This window comes from Scomber japonicus, chromosome 20 (genome assembly GCF_027409825.1).
Source record: "Scomber japonicus isolate fScoJap1 chromosome 20, fScoJap1.pri, whole genome shotgun sequence".
NCBI classification, from domain to species: Eukaryota; Metazoa; Chordata; class Actinopteri; order Scombriformes; family Scombridae; genus Scomber; species Scomber japonicus.
Window position 1 is genome coordinate 2,705,529 of NC_070597.1, and position 24,635 is coordinate 2,730,163.

Genomic DNA, 24,635 nt, shown 5'->3' on the forward strand with positions numbered 1-24,635 from the left:
ACATTAGAGCTGTGTGAATGAAACCACTGCTGTGACTTAAAGTTTAATAACAAATATAACTCAATTCGTGCTCTTGCTTTAATATTAAAGTCTCTTTTGTTCTCTCTCTCTTTCTAAGTCATCATGTTTTGTGAGTTTATTCATTTTTATTCATGAGATATCCAGAATTTATGAAGCTCTACATGATAATGCAAATCATATTTTGAACTTCTGAACACTTTGAAACTGTTTTTCTGCAGCATCTCCAGCTGAGAGTTTAATGTTTAATGTTCCTGACGAACAACAGGAGGGTTAAATGTCGGCAGGCAGAGTGTTAAACACAAGACTCTCTCTGCTTTCAGATACATTAAACACTTGAACTCAGAGGTTCATTTATTTTAAGCTTTAACAGTGAACCTTCTACATTTATCATAAGATCAGCTCTCTGCTTCTCCAACCTGCAGCTGTGAAAGAAGCACTCAAACCCTTAAAGCAAAAGTAAAACAACCAAAACAGCTAAATGTATGCATCAATTCTATCTATTAGTATCTATTTAGGTTAAAGTATTATAGTGATGTAGTATGTAGTATTACAGTACTGGTTTAATACAGGCAGGGAGCTCCGGTCCTCTGAAATGAGGCCAACCAGGAAGTAACTTAGAGCTGCATTCTATCAAAAGGCCACCAGGGGGCGACCGTCTCTATACAAGTCAATGGAGAATTCACCAACTTCTCACTTGATTTCTAACCTCAGTAAACGTTTTCAAAATGTGTTTATGGTCTCAATCGCTAGTTTAAAGCCTTCTTCAATGCAGTATGATGTTCATTTGGGACATTTTGGCCTCCCTGATTTTATATGTGACGATAAAGCAGGGTATGCATTAGGGCGTGGCTACAAGTCACAAGTGTTTGATAATTACATTTAATCAACCAATGCAAAAACTGTATATTTGTGTATATATGTAAAATTATCAGCTGACTGCATCAGACTGTGCAAAAAAAGAAGTTAAATATTTACATTTTTCCACATTTTTTTAACGACTGCATTCATGCATTTAGTTTTAACTGCTGAATCAATTTTTATCGTGACTGTTAATCGATTTCTCCGCAGAGATCAATTAAAAGATATCACCTCCGTTTAGTGGAAGCAGGGTCACAGCTGTGAAGTCTTTAAAGAACATGAACACCGTAAACTTTATTCAGACTGACTCCGATCATAAAAACACTAAATGAACTCACTTTAGTCCGGCTGATGAAGACGAATAGCTGCTGCTGCTGTGTGTGTATGTGTGTGTGTGTGTGTGTGTGTGTGTGTGTGTGTGTGTGTGTGCGTTTTTCTATCCTGGTCAAACAGAATTATGATGAATTTAGGAGTTAAAATTACGTCTCTAGACCCTTTAGAAAGGCTGGAACCCACCCAGTCAGGGTCCCCACGAGGTAGTAAAACGTGTATGTGTGTGTGTGTGTGTGTGTGTGTTTGTCTATCCTGGTCAAACAGAATTATGATGAATTTAAGAGTTAAAATTACGTCTCTAGACCCTTTAGAAAGGCTGGAACCCACCCAGTCAGGGTCCCCACGAGGTAGTAAAACGTGTATGTGTGTGTGTGTGTGTGTGTGTTTGTCTATCCTGGTCAAACAGAATTATGATGAATTTAAGAGTTAAAATTACGTCTCTAGACCCTTTAGAAAGGCTGGAACCCACCCAGTCAGGGTCCCCACGAGGTATTAAAAACGTGTATGTGTGTGTATGTGTGTCTTACCGTATAGCGTGGTCCATGCGTGACACGGTGAGATACGCTGCCAGGTTAGCGGTGTACGATGAACACACAATGAGCGTGAAGAGCCACCAGCTGCCCATGACGATCCTGAGAGCCACCGAACCGACCGCGCCTTCCCCACCTATTAACACACACACACACACACACACACACACACACACACACACACACACACACACAGATTTCAGATCAGTTTTGGGGTATTTAAATAGACTTAGACCCTAAAATCACATTTTGTCCCAAATCAATCAACTTAGTGTGGTTTGTGTCCTCAAAAGTGGCTAAAGTCACACACACACACACACACACACACACACACACACACACACACACACACACACCTGCTGGCCTTCATTCAGACTCTCTCTAACCCCATACTGGGTGTTTTCCAGTGTTTCCATCCATCCAGCTCCAGATCACACAGGTGTTAATGGACACATGTTACAGGGGATCAGACCTGTGACATCTCAGTTACAGGTTGCTCCCGGCAACCGTGGCGGCCACCTGCCGCCTGCTTCAAAACAGCAAGCGAGAGCGGCCGCTTCATCACAGGCGGCGCGGCTGCATCTAATCACAACCTGTTAGAACTAAAAGGTTTCCTAGGCAACCTGCCAGACCATAATAGATGCAGCTGGGTGCCGCTGCTGTGTGTGTGTGTGTGTGTGTGTGTGTGAGAGTGTGTGGATCTCCTTGTACATACATATGAGGGTTAGAAGATTTGAACATTCATGTTTGCAGGTGTTACAGTGTGTGTGTGTGAGTATGTATGTGTGTCTTTGTGTGTGAGTGTGTTTGTATGTGTGTCTTTGTGCGTGAGTGTGTGTGAGCGTGGGTGTGTGAATGTGTATGTGTGTGTTAAAGTGTGTGTGTGGATCTCCTTGTACATATGTATAAAGGTTAGTGGGTTTGAACATTCATGTTTGCAGGTGTTACAGTGTGTGTGTGAGTGTGTATGTGTGTCTTTGTGTGTGAGTGTGTGTGTGTGTGTGTATGTGTGTGTTACAGTGTGTATGAGTGTGGATGTGTTACTGTGTGTGTGTGTGTGTGTGTGTTCTTGTTCTGCTATCATTACGGGGACCGATTACATTTTTAGACCTTTGAGAGGACGTTTGTTAAAAAATGAAAATCTATGTCCTTCCACTTTATTACAAATAACTTTATTCATGGACTTTAATGTTTTATTTTCTTTATATGTGAGAATTTCTTGATTTAAAACCAAAGTCTGTAGAATCACCATGAATAAAACATCTCTGTAAAGTCACTTTTTTTTCAAACAGCTGATTTAAGGTAAAGATATAAAGATAAAAAGCAGATTCGGGATCAGTTTGAGGTTAAAAGAAACATTCATAAATCTGCAGCCATTGTTCCACAGATGAAGTTTCCTGGATCTCTCTCTCTCTCGCTGTAATCTGCCTCCCACTAATTCATTTAAGCACTTCAAAGTTCGATGGTCTTGCTTCTGCTTCTCTGTTAAATATTTCAGATGCTACAAATCCTTTTTGCTGCATAATCCGTGTAACTGCTCTAAATTAAAAACCCTCTTAAAAAAAAAAAGCAAACTGAAATCCATCTTTACACGGCAGCTAATCTTCCCCTCGCTGTGATTGATTTCAGCCGAACAGCTGAGCGGCCGAGCTGAGAGACGATCTGAGAGAGAGAGAGACGGGTCGAAGTGTGAGGACAGCGCACTGAGACACATGCAGGGATCAAACCTGTGACGAAGGAAGGAAGGAACGACAGAAGGAAAAAGGGGAGGAAGGAAGGAAGGACAGATGGAAGAAACGGAGGAAGGAAGGAAAGACAGACAAAAAGAAAGAGGGAAGAAAGGTAGGAAGGAAATACAGAAGGAGGGAAGGAAGGATGGAAGGTAGGTAGGAAGGAAGGAATGAGGGAAGAAAGGAAGTAAGGAAGGAAGGAAGGAAGGAAAGGAAGGTAGGTAGGTAGGAAGCAAAGAATGAGGGAAGGAAGGAAGGAAGGAAGGAAGGAAGAAAGGAAGTAAGGAAGGAAGGAAGGAAGGAACAAACTAACGAAGAAAGGAAAAAAGGAAGGTAGGAAGGACAGATGGAAGGGAAAGGACACAGAAAGGAAAGTGGGCCAGATCGTACCCTTCAGCGGGCCGGTTCTGGTCCGCTGAAGGGGAAAAGGAGCAAGGAGGGAGGAAGGGAGGATGGAAGGAAGGAAGGAAGGAAGGAACAGTCAAAAGAGATGGGGTCAATTTGACCCGGGAGGACGACAGGAAGGTTAAAAACCTACTGAATGAAACACTGTGAGAGAGTCGATGTGAAGCAGCTGATTCTCCTCACATCAGATATTTTCCCCTTGTGATCCTTCCTCCCTCCTTTCCTTCCTTCCTTCCTCCCTCACTCCTTTCCTTCCTTCCTCCCTCACTCCTTTCCTTCCTTCCTCCTTCCAGCAGCTGATTCTTCTCATATCAGATATTTTCCCCTTGTGATCCTTCCTCCCTCCTTTCCTTCCTTCCTCCCTTACTCCTTTCCTTCCTTCCTCCTTCCAGTAGCTGATTCTCCTCACATCAGATATTTTCCCCTTGTGATCCTTCCTCCCTCCTTTCCTTCCTTCCTCCCTTACTCCTTTCCTTCCTTCCTCCTTCCAGCAGCTGATTCTTCTCACATCAGATATTTTCCCCTTGTGATCCTTCCTCCCTCCTTTCCTTCCTGCCTTCCTCCCTCACTCCTTTCCTCCCTCCTTTCCTTCCTTCCTCCCTTACTCCTTTCCTTCCTTCCTCCTTCCAGCAGCTGATTCTTCTCACATCAGATATTTTCCCCTTGTGATCCTTCCTCCCTCCTTTCCTTCCTTCCTTCCTTCCTTCCTCCCTCCCTCCTTTCCTTCCTTCCTCCTTCCAGCAGCTGATTCTTCTCACATCAGATATTTTCCCCTTGTGATGCGACCGGAGCGAAAGAAGTTAAAATCCCCTCAAACAAGCGCAGTAATACTCTGAGCATCTCTCTCTCTCTCTGAGCCTATATGTGGATTCACTCTCTGATAACGTTAAATGATGCTGATGGAAACGTAGCAAGTAAGGAGGGAGAGAGGGAGGAAGGAAGGAAAGGAGGAAGTAAGGAGAGAAGGAAGGAAGAAAGGAAGAAAGGGAGTAAGGAGGGAGGGAGAGAGGGAGTGAGGGAGGAAGGAAGGAAGGAAGGAAGGAAGGAAGGAAGGAAGGAAGGAAAGAGTAGGGAGGGAGGAAGGAAAGGAGGAAGGAAGGAAGGAAGGAGAGAGAGAAGGGAGGAAGGGAGGACGAAAAGTAGTAAGGAGGGAGGAAGGAAGGAAGGAAGGAGAGGAGGAAGGGAGGAAGAAAAGGAGTAAGGAGGGAGGAAGGAAGGAAAGGAGTGAGGGAGGAAGGAAGGAAGAAAGGAAGGAGTAAGGAAAGGAGTAAGGAGGGAGGGAAGAAGGAAGGAAGGAAGGAAGGAAGGAGAGAGAGAAGGGAGGAAGGGAGGACGAAAAGTAGTAAGGAGGGAGGAAGGAAGGAAGGAAGGAGAGGAGGAAGGGAGGAAGAAAAGGAGTAAGGAGGGAGGAAGGAAGGAAAGGAGTGAGGGAGAAAGGAAGGAAAGGAGGGAGGAAGGAAGAAAGGAAGGAAGGAGTAAGGAAAGGAGTAAGGAGGGAAGGGAAGGAGGAAGGAGTAATACTCTGAGCATCTCTCTCTCTCTCTGAGCCTATATGTGGATTCACTCTCTGATAACGTTAAATGATGCTGATGGAAACGTAGCAAGTAAGGAGGGAGAGAGGGAGGAAGGAAGGAAAGGAGGAAGTAAGGAGAGAAGGAAGGAAGAAAGGAAGAAAGGGAGTAAGGAGGGAGGGAGAGAGGGAGTGAGGGAGGAAGGAAGGAAGGAAGGAAGGAAGGAAGGAAGGAAGGAAGGAAAGAGTAGGGAGGGAGGAAGGAAAGGAGGAAGGAAGGAAGGAAGGAGAGAGAGAAGGGAGGAAGGGAGGACGAAAAGTAGTAAGGAGGGAGGAAGGAAGGAAGGAAGGAGAGGAGGAAGGGAGGAAGAAAAGGAGTAAGGAGGGAGGAAGGAAGGAAAGGAGTGAGGGAGGAAGGAAGGAAGAAAGGAAGGAGTAAGGAAAGGAGTAAGGAGGGAGGGAAGAAGGAAGGAAGGAAGGAAGGAAGGAGAGAGAGAAGGGAGGAAGGGAGGACGAAAAGTAGTAAGGAGGGAGGAAGGAAGGAAGGAAGGAGAGGAGGAAGGGAGGAAGAAAAGGAGTAAGGAGGGAGGAAGGAAGGAAAGGAGTGAGGGAGAAAGGAAGGAAAGGAGGGAGGAAGGAAGAAAGGAAGGAAGGAGTAAGGAAAGGAGTAAGGAGGGAAGGGAAGGAGGAAGGAGTAATACTCTGAGCATCTCTCTCTCTCTCTGAGCCTATATGTGGATTCACTCTCTGATAACGTTAAATGATGCTGATGGAAACGTAGCGCTGTTCATTCATTAAGACTTCAACAGCAAAATAAGTTTTAGGATCCATCAGTCATGCAGCGTGAGAGAGAAACAGACGGCTGCTCTCTCTGTAAATGTCCCGTTAGGTCTAAATGAAGTCATAAGGAACATTAACATAAAAGCCTCCACTGAATGATAAAAAGCCGCCACTGTAACAGCAGATGAAGCCAGTTATGGTTCATATTTAATGTCTGCACTGAACTTTGGTCGGGCTGCTCTCTGCTGCAGGGGCAGGTAGAGTTCACAGATGTTTATCAGACTGTGTTTGATGAAAAAATAAAGAAAACCATGAAAAAAAAACAGGGCTGTCAGTGTTAACGCGTTAATCACGATTAGATTAATGCAATTCATAACGAGTTAATTTTTTTAATCTCATTTTAATGTTGCAAGCCTTTTTGTCCCTTCTACTCCCCCGTAGACGGCTCCTCTAGCTGTAGCGCTATGCTTTGAAGTGGCCTCCTGCAGTAAACCTACCGCGCTGATGGAAAGTAAGAGAGCTACTGGACTTTTGAACGGCTTGTTTAACTTTAAAACACTTCCAGACGCTTCAGTTGACAAGTCAAAAGTAAAATGCAACCTGTGTCAAACTGTGCCACGCTAAACACCCAGGTGCAGCCAAGCCAGCCTCAGCTCCACCAAAGGACCATTTTGGAGTGTGGGAGTCGCAGCAGAGCCGTGATTGATTCCCAGTTAAGACACTCTGGTAAGAAATGCTTTACATTATGGGCTTAAAACTGCCTTCAAATGGAAAATAACAGGATTTTAAACATGCAATTCAAAACGCCATTAATCGTGATTAACTATGGAAATTCTGCGATTAATCTCAATTTTAAAAATTAATCGTTTGACAGCCCTAAAAAAACTAAAACTAGAGAAGTGCTGATAGATGCTGGCAGAGTTTGAGGTAGATGGTTCTGCCTGAGGTTCCTTCTTGTTAAAGGGAGTTTTTTCTTGCTGCTGTCACCAAGTGCTGCTCGTGGAGGAGTGTTGGGTTTCTTTATATTAAATTAAAGAGTACGATCTAGACCTGACATATGTGAAAAGTGCTTTTAGATGATTTTTGTTGTGATTTGGTGCTATATAAATAAAGACTGATTGACTGAAGTGAGTTCAGGAGAATCCTTGTTGGGTCAGGACTATGAAAGATGCTTTAACGTTACACTAAGTCATGCAATCTGTTGTTAGAGTGTCGTACAAAACTGGCATGGGCTGATCATTAAACCCTAGCCCTGTAATAGGGGTTCCCTATTACAAGAAACAACAGGGATCTAGGAAACTTCACCTGCAGTGTCCAGTATCCAGGTATTTATTTCAGTCACACTGGTTGAAGTTTTGGCTAAAAAGTTACTGAATCGATTCGGATCATATCGTTTAAATGAACCAATATCGTCCTTGAATCATATAGGCAAACAGATGGATGGATAGATAGATAGATAGATAGATAGATAGATGGATAGATGGATAGATGGATAGATAGATAGATAGAAGTCAGTCTCACCTTGCTGTACGAACGCTCCGTACACGATCCAGATGGCGCTGTGCAGAGTACCAGACCCAACGCCATTGGCCGGCTGCCCCGGCGGCACGTTCTGATTGGAGGAGGAGCGCAGCGCCTGCAGCCGGTTGAGCAGGAAGATGAGCACGCCGACCACGGGGATGGCGGCGGCGATGCACGCCCACACGGCGAGGTCGAACGGAGCGAACAGAGAGAAGATGTTGATCTTCTCCTCGGGTTTCCTCAGCAGGATGCCAACGCTGTAGTCAAGGTAACGCTTACTGAAGTCCACGATGTTCTCACGCTCCGGGGTGATGGTGATGGCCGACACCGCCAGGTCGGCTCTCTGGAGGAGGAGGAGGGAGAGGAGGGGGAGGAGGTGGAGTGGGTGGAGGAGGAAGAGGAGGGGGAGTGGGAGGTGGAGAAGGAGGAGGAGGAGGAAGAGGTGGAGGAGGAGGAGGAAGAGGAGGTGGAGAAGGAGGAGGAAGAGGAGTGGGTGGAGGAGTGGGTGGAAGATTGGGTGGAGAAGGAAGAGGAGGGGGAGTGGGAGGGGGGGTGAAGAAGGAAGAGGAGGAGGAAGAGGTGAAGGATGAGGAGGTGGTGGTGGAGGAAGAGGACGAAGAGGAGGAAAAGGAGGAGAAAGAGGAAGAGGTGAAGGAGGAGAAAGACGACAAGGAGAAGGAGGAGGAGGAAGAGGAGGAGGAGGAGGAGAAGGGGAGGAGAAAGAGGAAGAGGAGGAGGAAGAGGAGGAGAAGGTGAAGGTGGGGGGGGGAAGAGGAGGGGGAGGAAGACGAGGAGGAAGACGAGGAGGAGGAAGAGGAGGAAAAGGAGGAGAGGGAAGAGTAAGAGGAGGTGGTGGGGAGGAGGAGGAGGAAGAGGAGGTGGTGGTGGTGGAGGAGGGGGAGGAGGAAGGAGAGGAGGGAGAGGAGGAGGGGGAGGAGGAGGAGGAAGAGGGTGAGGAGGAGGAGGAGGAAGAGGAGGAGGAGGTGGTGGAGGAAGAGCAGGAGGAAGAGGAGGGAGCGGAGGAGGAGGAAGAGGAGGAGATGGAGTTAGTGGAGGAGAGGAAGAGGAGGTGGTTGGGGAGGAGGAGGAGGTGGAGGACGAATAGGAGGAAAAGGAGGAGAAAGAGGAAGAGGTGAAGGAGGTGAAGGAGGAGGGGGAGGAGGAGGAGGAGGAGAAGGAAGAGGAGTTGGAGGAGGAGGAAGAGGAGGAGGAGGTGGTGGAGGAGGAACAAAGTTAATTTATCCACAGATAAAGATAGCAGATTTCCCTCCATGTGGAGCTCAGAGAGACATTGGGTTAGTGCTGCAGGTGAAAGTGAACTAACAGTAGAAGTTGGGTTAGTGTTGGTGGTGAAAGTGAACTAACAGTAGAAGTTGGGTTAGTGTTGGCGGTGAAAGTGAACTAACAGTAGAAGTTGGGTTAGTGTTGGTGGTGAAAGTGAACTAACAGTAGAAGTTGGGTTAGTGCTGGCGGTGAAACTGAACTAACAGTAGAAGTTGGGTTAGTGTTGGCGGTGAAAGTGAACTAACAGTAGAAGTTGGGTTAGTGCTGTCGGTGAAAGTGAACTAACAGTAGAAGTTGGGTTAGTGCTGGTGGTGAAAGTGAACTAACAGTAGAGGTTGGGTTAGTGCTGGTGGTGAAAGTGAACTAACAGTAGAAGTTGGGTTAGTGTTGGCGGTGAAAGTGAACTAACAGTAGAAGTTGGGTTAGTGTTGGCGGTGAAAGTGAACTAACAGTAGAAGTTGGGTTAGTGTTGGGGGTGAAAGTGAACTAACGGTAGAAGTTGGGTTAGTGTTGGCGGTGAAAGTGAACTAACGGTAGAAGTTGGGTTAGTGTTGGCGGTGAAAGTGAACTAACGGTAGAAGTTGGGTTAGTGTTGGCGGTGAAAGTGAACTAACGGTAGAAGTTGGGTTAGTGTTGGCGGTGAAAGTGAACTAACGGTAGAAGTTGGGTTAGTGTTGGCGGTGAAAGTGAACTAACGGTAGAAGTTGGGTTAGTGTTGGCGGTGAAAGTGAACTAACGGTAGAAGTTGGGTTAGTGTTGGCGGTGAAAGTGAACTAACGGTAGAAGTTGGGTTAGTGTTGGCGGTGAAAGTGAACTAACGGTAGAAGTTGGGTTAGTGTTGGCGGTGAAAGTGAACTAACGGTAGAAGTTGGGTTAGTGTTGGCGGTGAAAGTGAACTAACGGTAGAAGTTGGGTTAGTGTTGGCGGTGAAAGTGAACTAACGGTAGAAGTTGGGTTAGTGTTGGCGGTGAAAGTGAACTAACGGTAGAAGTTGGGTTAGTGTTGGCGGTGAAAGTGAACTAACGGTAGAAGTTGGGTTAGTGTTGGCGGTGAAAGTGAACTAACGGTAGAAGTTGGGTTAGTGTTGGCGGTGAAAGTGAACTAACGGTAGAAGTTGGGTTAGTGTTGGCGGTGAAAGTGAACTAACGGTAGAAGTTGGGTTAGTGTTGGCGGTGAAAGTGAACTAACGGTAGAAGTTGGGTTAGTGTTGGCGGTGAAAGTGAACTAACGGTAGAAGTTGGGTTAGTGTTGGCGGTGAAAGTGAAAGTGAACTAACAGTAGAAGTTGGGTTAGTGTTGGCGGTGAAAGTGAACTAACAGTAGAAGTTGGGTTAGTGTTGGCGGTGAAAGTGAACTAACAGTAGAAGTTGGGTTAGTGCTGGCGGTGAAAGTGAACTAACAGTAGAAGTTGGGTTAGTGTTGGCGGTGAAAGTGAACTAACAGTAGAAGTTGGGTTAGTGTTGGCGGTGAAAGTGAACTAACAGTAGAAGTTGGGTTAGTGTTGGTGGTGAAAGTGAACTAACAGTAGAAGTTGGGTTTACCTTGTTGATGAGGTCACCGATCATCCCGTTCCACGAGCCGTTGGGAAGCTTCGATCCATATTTACTGTCGGCCACCTGGAAGCAAAGAGAGAGTTCAGCCAGGAAACCCAAAAATACAGACGAGCCAGGCTGAGTTCACTTTCTTATTCTACTCTGAGAAATATGAAGATTTAACCCTTTACTTCCTGTTTTTAACCCTTTACTTCCTGTTCCTGTTCATACATTCACCATCAATCATTAACCCTTGTGTCGTCTGGTTCCACTGTTCCTTCTTTTCTTTGTCCTGTCCTTTCTTCCTCCCTTCCTTCTTCCTGCCTCCTTTCCTTCCTTCCTTCCTTCTTTCTTTCTTCCCTTCCGTCCTTCCCTCCATCTGTCCTTCCTTCCTTCCTTCCTTCCTCCCTCCCTTCTTTCCTCCCTCCCTTCTTCCTCCCTCCTTTCCTTCATCTCTCCTTCCGCCCTCCCTTCCTTCCGTCCTTCCTTCCCTCATTCCTTCCTTCTTCCTCCCTCCTTTCCTTCCTCCCTTCCCTCCTTTCTCCATCCTTTCCTTCCTTCCCTCCCTCCCTTCCTTCTTTCCTTCCTCCTTTCCTTCCTCCCTCCTTTCTTTCCTTCCTTCACTCCTCTCTCCTTTCCTCCCTCCTTTCCTTCCTTTCTCCCTCCTTTCCATCCCTCCTTCCTTCCTTCTTCCATCCCTTCTTCTTTCCTCCTTTCCTTCCTTCCTTCCTTCCTTCCTTCCTTCCTTCTTACTTTCTTTCCATCCTTCCTTCCTTCCTTCCTTCCTTCCCTCCTCCCTTCCTCCCTCCCTCCTTTCTTAAAATCTATGTCCAGCAGTTTTTCATGGATTTATCTCTCATGTGAAAATGTATTTTAGGCCACTTTAGAAAAAGCCATCGAATTTCAAAATAAAAGCACATTTGTGGCGTTAAATTTGACCCTAACAGTATATATATGGGTTAAACCTTTGAGGCTGCAGTCGACTCACGGAGGGAAAAACAAACTTGACGTGTAGCAGGAAGTAAAATGAGTTTAAAAGTTTACGTGAAGATAAAATAAAGCTGCAGCTGTCAGAGAGGAAATCTGCTGCAGCCGCCATTAAAACCTTCTTTATGTCACGATGGACGCGGCTGAGCTGCAGCACACTGAGATAACAGCTGGGTGTGTGTGTGTGTGTGTGTGTGTGTGTGTGTGTGTGTAGCTGTGTGTGTGTGTGTAGCAGCAGTGTGTGTGTAGCAGTGTGTGTGTGTAGCTGTGTGTGTGTGTAGCAGTGTGTGTGTGTGTAGCAGTGTGTGTGTGTAGCAGCAGTGTGTGTGTGTAGCAGTGTGTGTGTGTAGTAGTAGTGTGTGTGTGTGTAGCTGTGTGTGTAGCAGCAGTGTGTGTGTGTAGCAGTGTGTGTGTGTAGTAGTAGTGTGTGTGTGTGTGTGTAGCAGCAGTGTGTGTGTGTGTAGCTGTGTGTGTAGCAGCAGTGTGTGTGTGTAGCAGTGTGTGTGTGTAGTAGTAGTGTGTGTGTGTGTGTGTAGCAGCAGTGTGTGTGTGTGTAGCTGTGTGTGTAGCAGCAGTGTGTGTATGTGTAGCAGTGTGTGTAGCTGTGTGTGTGTGTGTAGCAGTGTGTGTGTGTAGCAGTGTGTGTGTGTGTGTGTGTAGCAGCAGTGAGTGTGTAACTGTTTGTGTGTGTGTGTAGCAGTGTGTGTGTATGTGTTGTGTGTGTTGTGTGTTGTGTGTTGTTGTGTATAGTTGTGTATTGTGTGTCTGTGTGTGTGTTGTGTATAGTTGTGTGTGTGTAGTTGTGTGTATTGTGTGTAGTTGTGTGTAGTTGTGTGTAGTTGTGTGTAGTTGTGTGTCTGCTCCTCTATCTGGAAGTGTTGCAGCAGTGTGTGCGTGTCTGTGTGTGTGTGTGTGTGTGTATGTGTAGTTGTGTGTGTAGTTGTGTGTGTAGTTGTGTGTGTTGTGTGTCTGCTCCTCTATCTGGAAGTGTAGCAGCAGTGTGTGTGTGTGTGTGTGTGTGTGTGTGTGTGTGTGTGTGTATGTGTAGTTGTGTGTGTAGTTGTGTGTAGTTGTGTGTCTGCTCCTCTATCTGGAAGTGTAGCAGCAGTGTGTGTGTGTGTGTGTGTGTGTGTGTGTGTGTAGTTGTGTGTAGTTGTGTGTCTGCTCCTCTATCTGGAAGTGTTGCAGCTGCAGGAGATGAACTGCAGGGTGGAGGTATTAGTCTCACTTGGTTAGACCGGCATCTCTGAGCCGGAGCTGCAGGAAGTTCTGGCAGAAGTGTGTGTGTGTGTGTGTGTGTGTGTGTGTGTGTGTGTGTGTGTGTGTGTGTGTGTGTGTGTGTGTGTGTGTGTGTGTGTGTGTGTGATGCTCAGGTGTTTGTATCGCTTAAACTAATCACACTGAGCGGAGGAGCTGGTTTAGCCCAGGTGCTGGATCAATGCCTCTATCCAAAAAAAGAAAATATATATAAATATAAATAAATGAAAGTGTTGAGGTGGAGAGAAACTCACTCTGAGCTCTGAGCTGTGAGGGTTGAAGGTTTTGAGGTTTTGAGGTTTTGTTGAAGTCAGAAACAGTTTTGGTGTTTCGATCATTTGGAGAAAACTGAGCCAATCAGAGCTTCATGGGTGAGATTAGAGCAATTTAATTATATAATAAATAAAAGTGTAATCTATTACTGATGATCATGACGTGGGCTCCTTCAAGGAAGGAAGGAAGGAAGGAAGGAAGGAAATAAGGAAGGAAGGAAGGAAGAAACGAAGGAAGGAAGAAAGGGAGGAAGGAAGGAAGGTAGGAAAGTAGGAAGGAAGGAAGGAAGGTAGGAAAGTAGGAAGGAAGGAAGGAAGGTAGGAAAGTAGGAAGGAAGGAAGGAAGGAAGGAAGGGAGAAAGGAAAGAAGGAAGAAACAAAGGAAGGAAGGAAAGAAGGAAGAAAGGAAGGAAGGAAGGAAGGAAGGAAAGTAGGAAGGAAGGAAAGTAGGAAGGAGGGAAGGAAGGAAAGTAGGAAGGAAGGTAGGAAGGAAGAAAGGAAGAAAGGAAGGTAGTAAGGAAGGAAGGAAGGAAGGAAGGTAGTAAGGAAGGAAGGAAGGAAGGTAGGAAGAAAGAAAGAAGAGAAAACTGAACCAATCAGAGCTTCGTGGGTGAGATTAGAGCAATTTAATTATATAATAAATATAAAGTGTAATCTATTACTGATGATCATGACGTGGGCTTATTTGGAGCACACTTGGACTTAAGGTAGGAAGGTAGGAAGAAAGGAAGGAAGGAAGGGAGGACAGAAGGAAAGGAGAAAGGACAGATGGAAAGAAAGGAAGGAAGGAAGGAAAGAAGGAAGGAAGGAAGGAAGAAAGGACAGATGGTAGGAAGGAAGGAGGGAAAGAAGGAATGAAGGACAGAAGGAAGGAAGGTAGGAAAGTAGGAAGGAAGGAAGGAAGGTAGGAGAGTAGGAAGGAAGGAAGAAACGAAGGAAGGAAGGACAGAAGGAAGGAAGGAAGGAAGAAAGGACAGATGGTAGGAAGGAAGGAGGGTAGGAAAGTAGGAAGGAAGGAAGGAAGGAAGGTAGGTAGGAAAGTAGGAAGGAGGGAAGGAAGGAAAGTAGGAAGGAAGGTAGGAAGGAAGAAAGGAAGGAAGGAAGGGAGGAAGGAAGGAAGGACAGAAGGAAAGGAGAAAGGACAGATGGAAAGAAAGAAAGGAAGGAAGGAAGGAAGGAAAGAAGGAAGGTAGGAAGGAAGGAAATAAGGAAGGACGGAAGGAAGAAACGAAGGAAGGAAGGACAGAAGGAAGGAAGGAAGGAAGAAAGGACAGATGGTAGGAAGGAAGGAGGGAAAGAAGGAATGAAGGACAGAAGGAAGGAAGGTAGGAAAGTAGGAAGGAAGGAAGGAAGGTAGGAAAGTAGGAAGGAAGGAAGGAAGGTAGGAAAGTAGGAAAGAAGGAAGGAAGGAAGGAAGGTAGGAAAGTAGGAAGGAAGGAAAGTAGGAAGGAAGGAAGGAAGGAAGGAAGGTAGGAAAGTAGGAAGGAGGGAAGGAAGGAAAGTAGGAAGGAAGGTAGGAAGGAAGAAAGGAAGAAAGGAAGGGAGGAAGAAAGAAAGAAGAGAAAACTGAGCCAATCAGAGCTTCATGGGAGAGATTAGAGCAATTTAATTATATTATAAATAAAAGTGTAATCTATTACTGATGATCATGACGTGGGCTTATTTGGAGCACACTTGGACTTAAGGTAGGAAGGTAGGAAGAAAGGAAGGAAGGAAGGGAGGAAGGAAGGGAGGAAGGAAGGAAGGACAGAAGGAAAGGAGAAAGGACAGATAGAAAGAAAGAAAGGAAGGAAGGAAGGAAGGAAGGAAAGAAGGAAGGTAGGAAGGAAGGAAATAAGGAAGGAAGGAAGGAAGAAACGAAGGAAGGAAGGTAGTAAGGAAGGAAGGAAGGAAGGAAGGTAGGAAAGTAGGAAGGAAGGTAGGAAAGTAGGAAGGAAGGAAGGAAGGAAGGAAGGACAGATGGAAGGAAGGAAGGAGGGAAAGAAGGAATGAAGGACAGAAGAAAGGAAGGAAGGACAGAAGGAGAGGAAGAAAGGACAGATGGAAGGAAGGAAGGAGGGAAAGAAGGAATGAAGGACAGAAGGAAGGAAGGAAGGAAACATCACTGAGGATTAAAAACATCCTCCTTCTTCGCTGCTCTCTCTTCTCCTCTCCTTGTGATTTATGTTTCTGTCACTTTGACTCAAACCTGAACTAAACCTGAACACATGACCCTAACCCTTTCCCACCTGGTAGAAGGAAGGAAGGAAGGAAGAAAGGAAGGAAGGAAGATAAGAAGGAAGGTAACCCTTTCCCACCTGGTAGATCTCGTATTTGAAGCCCAGGATCTTGGCGAGGGCGTCCAGAACGTCGATGGAGAAACCTTTATATCTCTTAGGCTGCCCCAGGATGTTCTCTGCCACCATGACGAAGGGATCCTCCTGCAGAGAGGAAGAGAGAGACACAGCTTCTCCAAATATCTGCTGCTGCTTCAACCCCCCCCCCAAAAAAACCCCCCCCCCAAAAACCTGACAAACAAACAAGAAGGGAGGAAGGAAGGAAAAGTGGTTCTCTGCTTTTCCACCGCCAAAGCTCTAGCCCCGAGCCTCAGAACGGAGCCAGAGCAAGCACCAAGTCTTTGTTAGTCTAAAGCAAGAACCGATTACGTCAGTGGCCTAACGTTTATTAGCTGGCTAGCAGGGTTAGCGTTCATTAGCTGACTAGCGGGGCTAACATTTATTAGCCGGCTAGCGGGGCTAATGTTTACTAGCCGGCTAGCAGGGATAACATTTATTAGCCGGCTAGCGGGGTTTACGTTTATTAGCCGGCTAGCGGGGTTAGCGTTCATTAGCTAGCCAGCTAGCGTGGCATTTACAGAGAGTTAAAGATTTGTTGATTAAAAGTACTATTTTTATCATTTTTTTGCCATAGCTGTCTTCTTCCTCTTCTTTTTCTTCTTCTTCTTCGTTTCCGGCAAGCTAGATGCCTTGTGCCATGTTGTTGCCTCTCACTGGTGAATCATGGAAGTGCTTCAAAGGTGCACGCTAGCGGGGCTAACGTTTGTTAGCCGGCTAGCAGGGTTAACATTTATTAGCTGGCTAGCGAGGTTAACGTTTATTAGCCAGCTAGTGGGCCGCGCTGGCTACGTTATACAGTGACGTAATCACGTGGCTCCTTGCCAGTGGAAAAGCAACAGGTTCGTGCTTGGATTAGCACCAACTGAGCACTGGCTCTAGCACTAGCTCCAAACCAGCACTGGCTCCAGCTCGGTGGAAAAGGGGTATTTGTGTGTGTGTGTGTGGGATTGAGTCAAAATAATATAGTGTGTGTTAACGGTGATGAAGGAACATGTGACCCAGGGCTGTAATAGTTTCAATAACCTCTCCACAGACGTCACCTACCAGTAGCGTCACCACTTTGACCGTCACTCCCTGCATGCCGTTCTCTATCCGACTCTCCTTCAGGCTGCCGTTGAGTCCATGAACCGAGTCCCAGGTAGCGAGCTGCAGAGAGAGAGAGAGTTAACAGAAGACAGACTGTCAGCAAACAGAGTGCAGCACCGAGGGGATCATCACGTACGGCCTGATGAGCGAGACGCCACCTCAACGGGCCGAGAGCAGCAGCCATTATTCAGTCGTCTCATCGGGGTTTCATGTTGTAGAGTCCGCCGCCGCAAATTAGACGGAGACAAAGACGAGACGAGGGTGGAAGAGAACTCAAGCATGTTTTCATTCATTGCTCTGAGTGAGAGCAGAGACACAAAATGAGCCTGACCTAATTAGGTCACAAAAAACCTGCTGCCTGCAACGAGCCTCTCAAAGCCCCGAACATCCCTCTCAGGAAAATGTACTCAGAAAGCATCGTGAGTTCATTTACTGCCTACACACACTGAGAGTCTGTTAGTCATTCACTCCTTTCCTTCTTTCCTTCCTTCCTTCCTTCCTCCCTCCTACTACTCTACTAACTCTGACGTCATTTGAAGTATGTGATTTAGAGTATGTGAGAAGTTCCTGGATGGTTTACTAGATTCTCCAGAAATGCAGAGTATGCATCAAGAGCTGACTACTCACACTCACATTACCCAAGATGCAACGCTACTACTCACACTCACATTACCCAAGATGCAACGCTACTACTCACACTCACATTACCCAAGATGCAACGCTACTACTCACACTCACATTACCCAAGATGCAACGCTACTACTCACACTCACATTACCCAAGATGCAACGCTACTACTCACACTCACATTACCCAAGATGCAACGCTACTACTCACACTCACATTACCCAAGATGCAACGCTACTACTCACACTCACATTACCCAAGATGCAACGCTACTACTCACACTCATATTACCCAAGATGCAACGCTACTTCTGGAAAAAACCAGGCGGGGAGCTCTGGTCCTCTGAAATGAGGCCAACCAGGAAGTAACTTAGAGCTGCATCCTATCAAAAGGCCACCAGGGGGCGACCGTCTCTATACAAGTCAATGGAGAATTCACCAACTTCTCACTTGATTTCTAACCTCAGTAAACGTTTTCAAAATGTGTTTATGGTCTCAATCGCTAGTTTAAAGCCTTCTTCAATGCAGTATGATGTTCATTTGGGACATTTTGGCCTCCCTGATTTTATATGTGACGATAAAGCAGGGTATGCATTAGGGCGTGGCTACGTCCTGATTGACAGGTTGATTGACCAATGTCCTCCAGATCCAGCCCTCGTAACCATAGCAACCTCCCCGCTCCGCCCATGACTCTGCCTCATGACCATATAAGTAGAATCCGTGTTCCTTCCTTCTTCCTCCTTTCCTTCCTTCCCTCCTTAAAGGCAATAACACTGATTTAATTTAGCTTCCTGCTGTTTACTCAGACTTCAGATCAAGTTAATTGATAAATTAAAAACTATTCATGTCATTATTTGTATAAAAGCATCCTCACTACTCTTTACTTTTAATGCCTGAACCTATTTGTCAGTGGTTCAGATTTTCCTCTCAGACATCAGATCACAGTCTGCACAATTAAACACCCACTCAGTATTTTTCCCTCCGTTCACTCCACCTGTCAGTCGATACACACACACACACACACACACACACACACACACACACACACACACACACACACACACACACACACTGCAGTAAAGAGGTGAAAAACAAACATAAGAAGCAGTTACAACTAATCGAGTCTCATTCAAAGCGAGGACGGGTAAACAGCTGTGATGCAGATAAAAAGGAAGATGATAAAGAAGAGTTTGGTTTAAAGCACAGATCAATACTTCACTTGCTGCGTAGCACTTTTCCTTTGTGTTCAGTGTCAGTAAACTCAGGATGAATATATTCTGTTTAAGTGTTATTCTTCTTCTTCGTCTCTTTAAAGAACGCAGCAGTCAACAGAAGGTGACGGTCACAGGAAACACAAAGCCGGCTTTAACACGGTGCCGTGCTTTTACTGTGAGGTTTCATGTTGTTGCGCAATATTAACATTAGAGAAGCATATTCCAGCTCTGTCACCAGGTGTTTACCATTACACCACTGTATCTGAAAAGTGTTGGTTTTTATTAGGGCTGTCAGCGTCAATGCGTTAATCGTGATTAGATTAATGCAATCCATAACAAGTTAATTTTTTTTTTTTTTTAAAGTATATTTTTTCGGGCTTTTTGCCTTTAATGGACAGGACAGTGGAGACAGACAGGAAACAGGAGGCAGAGAGAGGGGGAATGACACGCAGGATAAGATCGCTCGACTCGGGATTCGAACCGGGATCGCCTGCAGCGAGGACTGTAGCCTCAGCACATGGGGCGGGTGCTCAACCCGCTGAGCTATGCTCAACCCCACAAGTTAATTTTTTTTAATCTCATTTTAACGTTGCAAGCCTTTTTGTCCCTTCTACTCCCCCGTAGACGGCTCCTCTAGCTGTAGCGCTATGCTTTGAAGTGGCCTCCTGCAGTAAACCTACCGCGCTGATGGAAAGTAAGAGAGCTACTGGACTTTTGAACGGCTTGTTTAACTTTAAAACACTTCCAGACGCTTCAGTTGACAAGTCAAAAGTAAAATGCAACCTGTGTCAAACGGAGTTTAACTACCACCGGAGTACGTGGAGTTTGAGTTAGCACCTCCACGCTAAACACCCAGGTGCAGCCAAGCCAGCCTCAGCTCCACCAAAGGACCATTTTGGAGTGTGGGAGTCGCAGCAGAGCCGTGATTGATTCCCAGTTAAGACACTCTGGTAAGAAATGCTTTACATTATGGGCTTAAAACTGCCTTCAAATGGAAAATAACAGGATTTTAAACATGCTCAAAACAGAACTATCCCTCATCCATAAGAGCAACAAGTTCAAGGCCTGTAAAGGTGCTGGCACTGCAGCTCAGGAGGGAGAGAGCAGGCCCATCCATTAATCTGAAGATCAGTTCAATTCCCGGCTCGTCCAGTCTGCAAGTCGACGTGTCCTTGGACAAGACAATGAACCCCAAATTGCTGCCATTGGTGTGTAAGTGTGTGTGTGTAAATGTGCTTTGAGTGGTTGCAAGACTAGAAAGGAGTTATAAAAGTACAGTCCATTTTCTGTTCCAGTTATTCATGGAGAATAACCTTCAGTACACGTTCATTCAGACTGTCAGTCAGATTCTCGTCATTTCACCCACAATGACAGCAGAGGTGGAAAAGGTTTAATGTACATGCAATGCTTCTACTGAAACTGGTTAAACAGCTAGATGCAGTCACATAATGCTGCATGATTGACATTGGTCAATCAACCTGTCAATCATGACGTAGCCCCGCCCTAATGCATACCCTGCTTTATCATCACATATAAAATCAGGGAGGCCAAAATGTCCCAAATGAACATCATACTGCATTGAAGAAGGCTTTAAACTAGCGATTGAGACCATAAACACATTTTGAAAACGTTTACTGAGGTTAGAAATCAAGTGAGAAGTTGGTGAATTCTCCATTGACTTGTATAGAGACGGTCGCCCCCTGGTGGCCTTTTGATAGAATGCAGCTCTAAGTTACTTCCTGGTTGGCCTCATTTCAGAGGACAGGAACTCCCGCTTGATACTAACAGAAAGGTTTGAATGGCTGGAGTCACATAATGCTGCATGTGTGCTTTGAGTGGTTGTAAGACTAGAAAGGCAGATATATAAGTACAGTCCATTTATTCTACTCTCGACTCTGCTCCAGTTTTTCGAGGAGAATAACCTACAGGACACTTTCATTGAGACTCAGTCAGTCTTAAGGCTCTCGTCCCCACAGCCGTGACGACAGCAGAGTCAAAGAAGTGCTTCTCTGCTTCTCTACTTTAAAGAGGATCAAGACCTTTCCTGAAGGAACAGCATGACACAGGATCGCCTCGACGCTCCCACTCGGCTCTCCATGGAGAAAAATCCTATTAGAAACATTCCCGGCTTCAATGGTAGGGTCAGCGAGAGGTCTGCCACTCAGAAAGACAGAAAAGAAAATATCTGTACAAATAAGATGTCACACACACACACACACACACACACAATAACACACACACACACAAGGAAACACACACACACACACACACACACACACACACACACACACCACTTCTACCTCTCAAGTGTCTTGAGATGAGGAAAGGAGGAAGGAAGGAAGGAAGGAAGGAAGGAAGGAAGGAAAGGAGTAAGGAGGGAGGGGAAGGAAGGAAGGAAGGAAAGGTGTAAGGACGAAAGGAGGAAAAAAGAAAGGAAGGAAGGAAGGAAAGGAGGGAGGGAGGAAGGAAGGAAGGAAAGAAGGAAGGAAGGAAGGAAGGAAGGAAAGGTGTAAGGATGAAAAGAGGAAGGAATTTAGGAGAGAAGGAAGGGAGGAAGGAAAGGAGGGAAGGAAGGAAGGAAGGAAGGATTATTTTTGTGTTTTTACTGAAGACGCTGCAATAAGATGCAATTATCTCAGATCCTACTGTGTGTTTCCACCAGAGCTCCATAAACACACTCCTCTTCCTCCTCCTCTTCCTCCTCCTCTTCCTCCTCCTCTTCCTCCTCCTCTTCCTCTTCCTCCTCTATCCTCCTCTTCCTCTTCCTCTATCTAGCAGCAGCAGCATCATTAGGAGAGCATTAGCTGAGCATGTTTGGCTGTGTGTGTGTGTGTGTGTGTGTGTGTGTGTGTGTGTGTGTGTGTGTGTGTGTGTGTGACTGTGTGACCTGGGCTGGATGTTTACAGCTGGGTGTTCAGTGTTCAACAAGCTGCAGACGCCGTGTTCATCGTAACCACGGTAATGAAGACGTCCTGTCAGAGATTACAGGAGCGTGTTCACATTAACTGTCAGCTAGCATTAATCAGACTGTGGTTGATCACACTGTTTATTAGCTTCTCTAATGTGGACCAACGGACACGCTTTTCTTTTTTTCTTTTTTTTTATGGTATTGATTTTTTTTTTTTACATGGATGCATGAAAAGTGCTCATAAACCGATTCATTTAACGAGTTTATGAGGAATTAAGGTTGTTTTTTAAAGGAAAGAAAGAAAGAAGCAGGGAGGGAGGAAGGGGGTAAGGAAAGAAAAAAGGACAGAGGAAAGAAGGAAGGGAGGAAGGAAAGGAAAGAAGGAGGGAGGGAGAGAGGGAGGGAGGAAGGACATACGGAAGGAAAGAACGAGGGAAGGAAAGAAGGAGGGATGGAGGGAGGGAAAGGAAGGAGGGAAGGGAAAGAAAGAGGGAGGGAGGGAGAGAGGGAGGGAGGAAGGATAGACGGAAGAGAGGAAGGAAAGAAGGAGGGATGGAGGGAGGGAAGGAAGGAAGGAAGGGAGGAAAGAAGGAGGGATGGAGGGAGGACAGACGGAAGGAGGGAAGGAAAGAAGGAGGGAGGGAGGAAGGAAAGAAAGAAGGACAGATGGAAGGAAGGAAGGGGGGAAGGAAAGAAGGAGGGATGGAGGGAGGGAGGAAGGAAAGAAGAAGGACAGAGGAAAGAAGGAAGGGAGGAAGGTCGGGGGAGGAGGGAAGGAGGGAGGGAGGGAGGAAAAGATGAAGGGAGGAAAGATAGAAAGAAGGAGGAGGGAGACCGTGGTTGATCACACTGTTTATGAGGAATTAAGGTTGTTTTTTTCTTCCTCGTGAGCGGTGACAGAAGGAAAGAAGGAGGGAGGAAGGAGGGAAGTGAAGAAAGAAAGAGGGAAGGAAAGAAGGAGGGATGGAGGGAGGAAGGAAGGGAGGAAGAAGGAAAGGAAAGGAAAGAAGAAAGGGAGGAAGGAAAGGAAGGACGGAGGAAATGAGGAAGGAAGGGAGGGAGGGAGAAAGGAAAAGAGGAAGGTAGGTGGGAGGAAAGAAAGAAGGAGGGAGGGAGGGAGGAAGGACAGATGGAAGGAGGGAAGGAAAGAAGGAGGGATGGAGGGAGGAAGGACAGAAGGAAGGAAAGAAAGATAGAAGGAGGGAGGGAGGACGTCGTGAGCGGTGACGGCTGCAGCAGTTTCTCTCGGAGGGAACGAAACACAAACATTTAACGGATGCTTTGTGTATTAACGGATTAAACACACACTGACATGCATGATCCACCACACACCACACACACACACAGAAACACACACACACACACACACACACACACACACACACACACTCCACACACACAACACCACACACCACACACCACACACACACACACACACACTCCCACCTAATCAATACACATCAACAGAGGAGGGAATGAGGCTGTTCTGTATGCGTGTGTGTGTGTGTGTGTGTGTGTGTGTGTGTGTGTGTGTTGCCATGGTAACTGGGATGCTCTTTATCAAAATGAGACACAAACACAAACACACACAGAGTCAGGCCTGAATGCACTCACGGAGGCGATTACGCAACCTGGACACAGGCTGTCATGATAGTGGCGGCTCGACGGCGTGCAGCTTCGTTTAACTCAGACTTTCAGGATTCAGGAGTTAAAAGTAGGAATTATTAAATGTTGATATTGATATATAAAAACATTAACAGCTTTTCATTTGCATTTGAAACTGAACTCATAAAAACAAGGAAGGAAGGAAGGGAGGAAAGGAAAGAGGGAGGGAGGGAGGAAAGGAGGAGGGAGGGAGGAAAGGAAAAAAGAAGGACAGAGGAAAGAAGGAAGGTAGGGGCCCTCCCTGCTTCTTTCTTTCCTTCCCCCCCTCCTCCTTTCCTTCCTCCCTCCCTCCCTCTTTCCTTCCCTCCTTCCGTCTGTCCTTCCTCCCTCCCTACCCCTTCCTTCTTTCCTCTGTCCTTCTTTCTTCCCTCCCCCCCCTCCCTCCTTCTTTCTTTCTTCTTTCCAGATGTGCTGAGTGTCTGAAAGCTGAGAGCAAGAGGTAAACTACGACTTCCCATGATGCATTTCAGTCAGGAACATGATGAGCTAAAGTGACACCTGCGAGCTTTTACCAGATTAATTCAATTCCTTCCTTCCTTCCTTCCTTCCTTCCTTCCTTCCCGTCTGTCCTTCCTCCTTCCCACTCTCCCTCACTCCCTCCACCCTCCCTCCACCTCCCTCCCTCCTTTCCTTTCCTTCCCTCCTTCCCTCCTTCCCTACTTTCCTCCCTTCCTTCTTTACTCTGTCCTTCTTTCTTTCCTTCCTCCCTTCCTCTTTTCCTTCCTCCCTCCCTCCTTCTCTCGTTCTTCCCTTCCTTCTGTCCTTCCTCCCTCCCTCCTTCTTTCCTTCCCTCCTTCCTTCCTTCCGCTTTCCTTCCTCCCTCCGTCCTTCTTTCCTTCCCTCCTTCCTTCCTTCTCTTCCGTCTGTCCCTCCTCCCTTCATTCTTTCCTTCCTTTCCTTCCTCTCTTCCTGCTTTCTTTCCTCCCCCTTACCTTCCTCCCTCCCTCCCTCCTTCTCTCTTTCTTTGCTTCCTTCTGTCCTTCCTCCCTCCCTCCCTCCTTCTTCTTTCCTTCCCTCCTTCCTTTCCTTCCTTCCTCCCTTTCTTCTTTCCTTCTTCCTCGTCTGTCTATAAACACACACGGAGGTTAAAGACGAGAGAAAACACAAGAAGAAGAAAAAAGAGAAAAGGAGGCGTTGATGAGCTGAGGATGACGGAGAAACAGAGAAGAGAAGAAAAGAAGGAGCGTGTGTTTAATAATCAGAGTTATTCTCAGCAGTGTTGTCCTTTAGATGATCTCAACCTCTCCCTCTTTCTCCTCTTCCTCTCCTTTTTATCCTTTCTCTCTCTTTCCTCTGAGCTGTGATAGTGGGGGTGTTCTTCATTAACACTCGCTGATAAATTAACGGCACAGTTTGAAGTTCGGCCTCTTTTTCTTTTTCTTTCCGCCTCATTTGAACTGTTGAACCGCGGCCGCCGAAATCAACCGAGAGGAGAAGGAGAGGAGGAAGAGGAGAAGAGGAAGGAAGGAGGAGGAGAGGAAGGAAGGAGGAGGAGGGGAAGAATATGATGCACAGAAGCTGAAAGTGTTGTAATAATCCTTTTTTTGGGGTCTCTGAACACACAAAAAAAAAAAAAAATAGTCCTTCCTTCCTTCCTTCCTTCCTTCCTTCCTTTCCTTTCCTTCCTCCCTTCCTTCTTCCTCCCTTCCTTCCTTCCTCCCTTCCTTATTTCTCCCTCCTTTCCTTCCTTATTCCTCCCTCACTCCCTTCCTTCCTCCCTCCTCTCTCTTTTCCTTCCTTCTTCCTCCCTCCCTCCCTTCCTCCCTTCCTTCCTTCTCCTC

At 46.2% G+C, this 24,635-nt stretch overlaps 1 protein-coding gene across 1 annotated transcript in view; it reads right to left on the reverse strand.

Moving 5' to 3' along the window:
• LOC128381828 (glutamate receptor ionotropic, delta-1-like) overlaps window positions 1-24,635 on the reverse strand; it is a 78,654-nt gene that overhangs the window by 51,337 nt on the left and 2,682 nt on the right. Inside the window, exons 2-6 of the mRNA XM_053341858.1 lie at window positions 16,400-16,501; window positions 15,317-15,439; window positions 10,513-10,587; window positions 7,689-8,031; window positions 1,740-1,878 (exon numbers count right to left, since the gene is read on the reverse strand). Coding sequence (XP_053197833.1) covers window positions 1,740-1,878; window positions 7,689-8,031; window positions 10,513-10,587; window positions 15,317-15,439; window positions 16,400-16,501 — 782 coding nt within the window. The remainder of the gene's footprint in view (window positions 1-1,739; window positions 1,879-7,688; window positions 8,032-10,512; window positions 10,588-15,316; window positions 15,440-16,399; window positions 16,502-24,635) is intronic.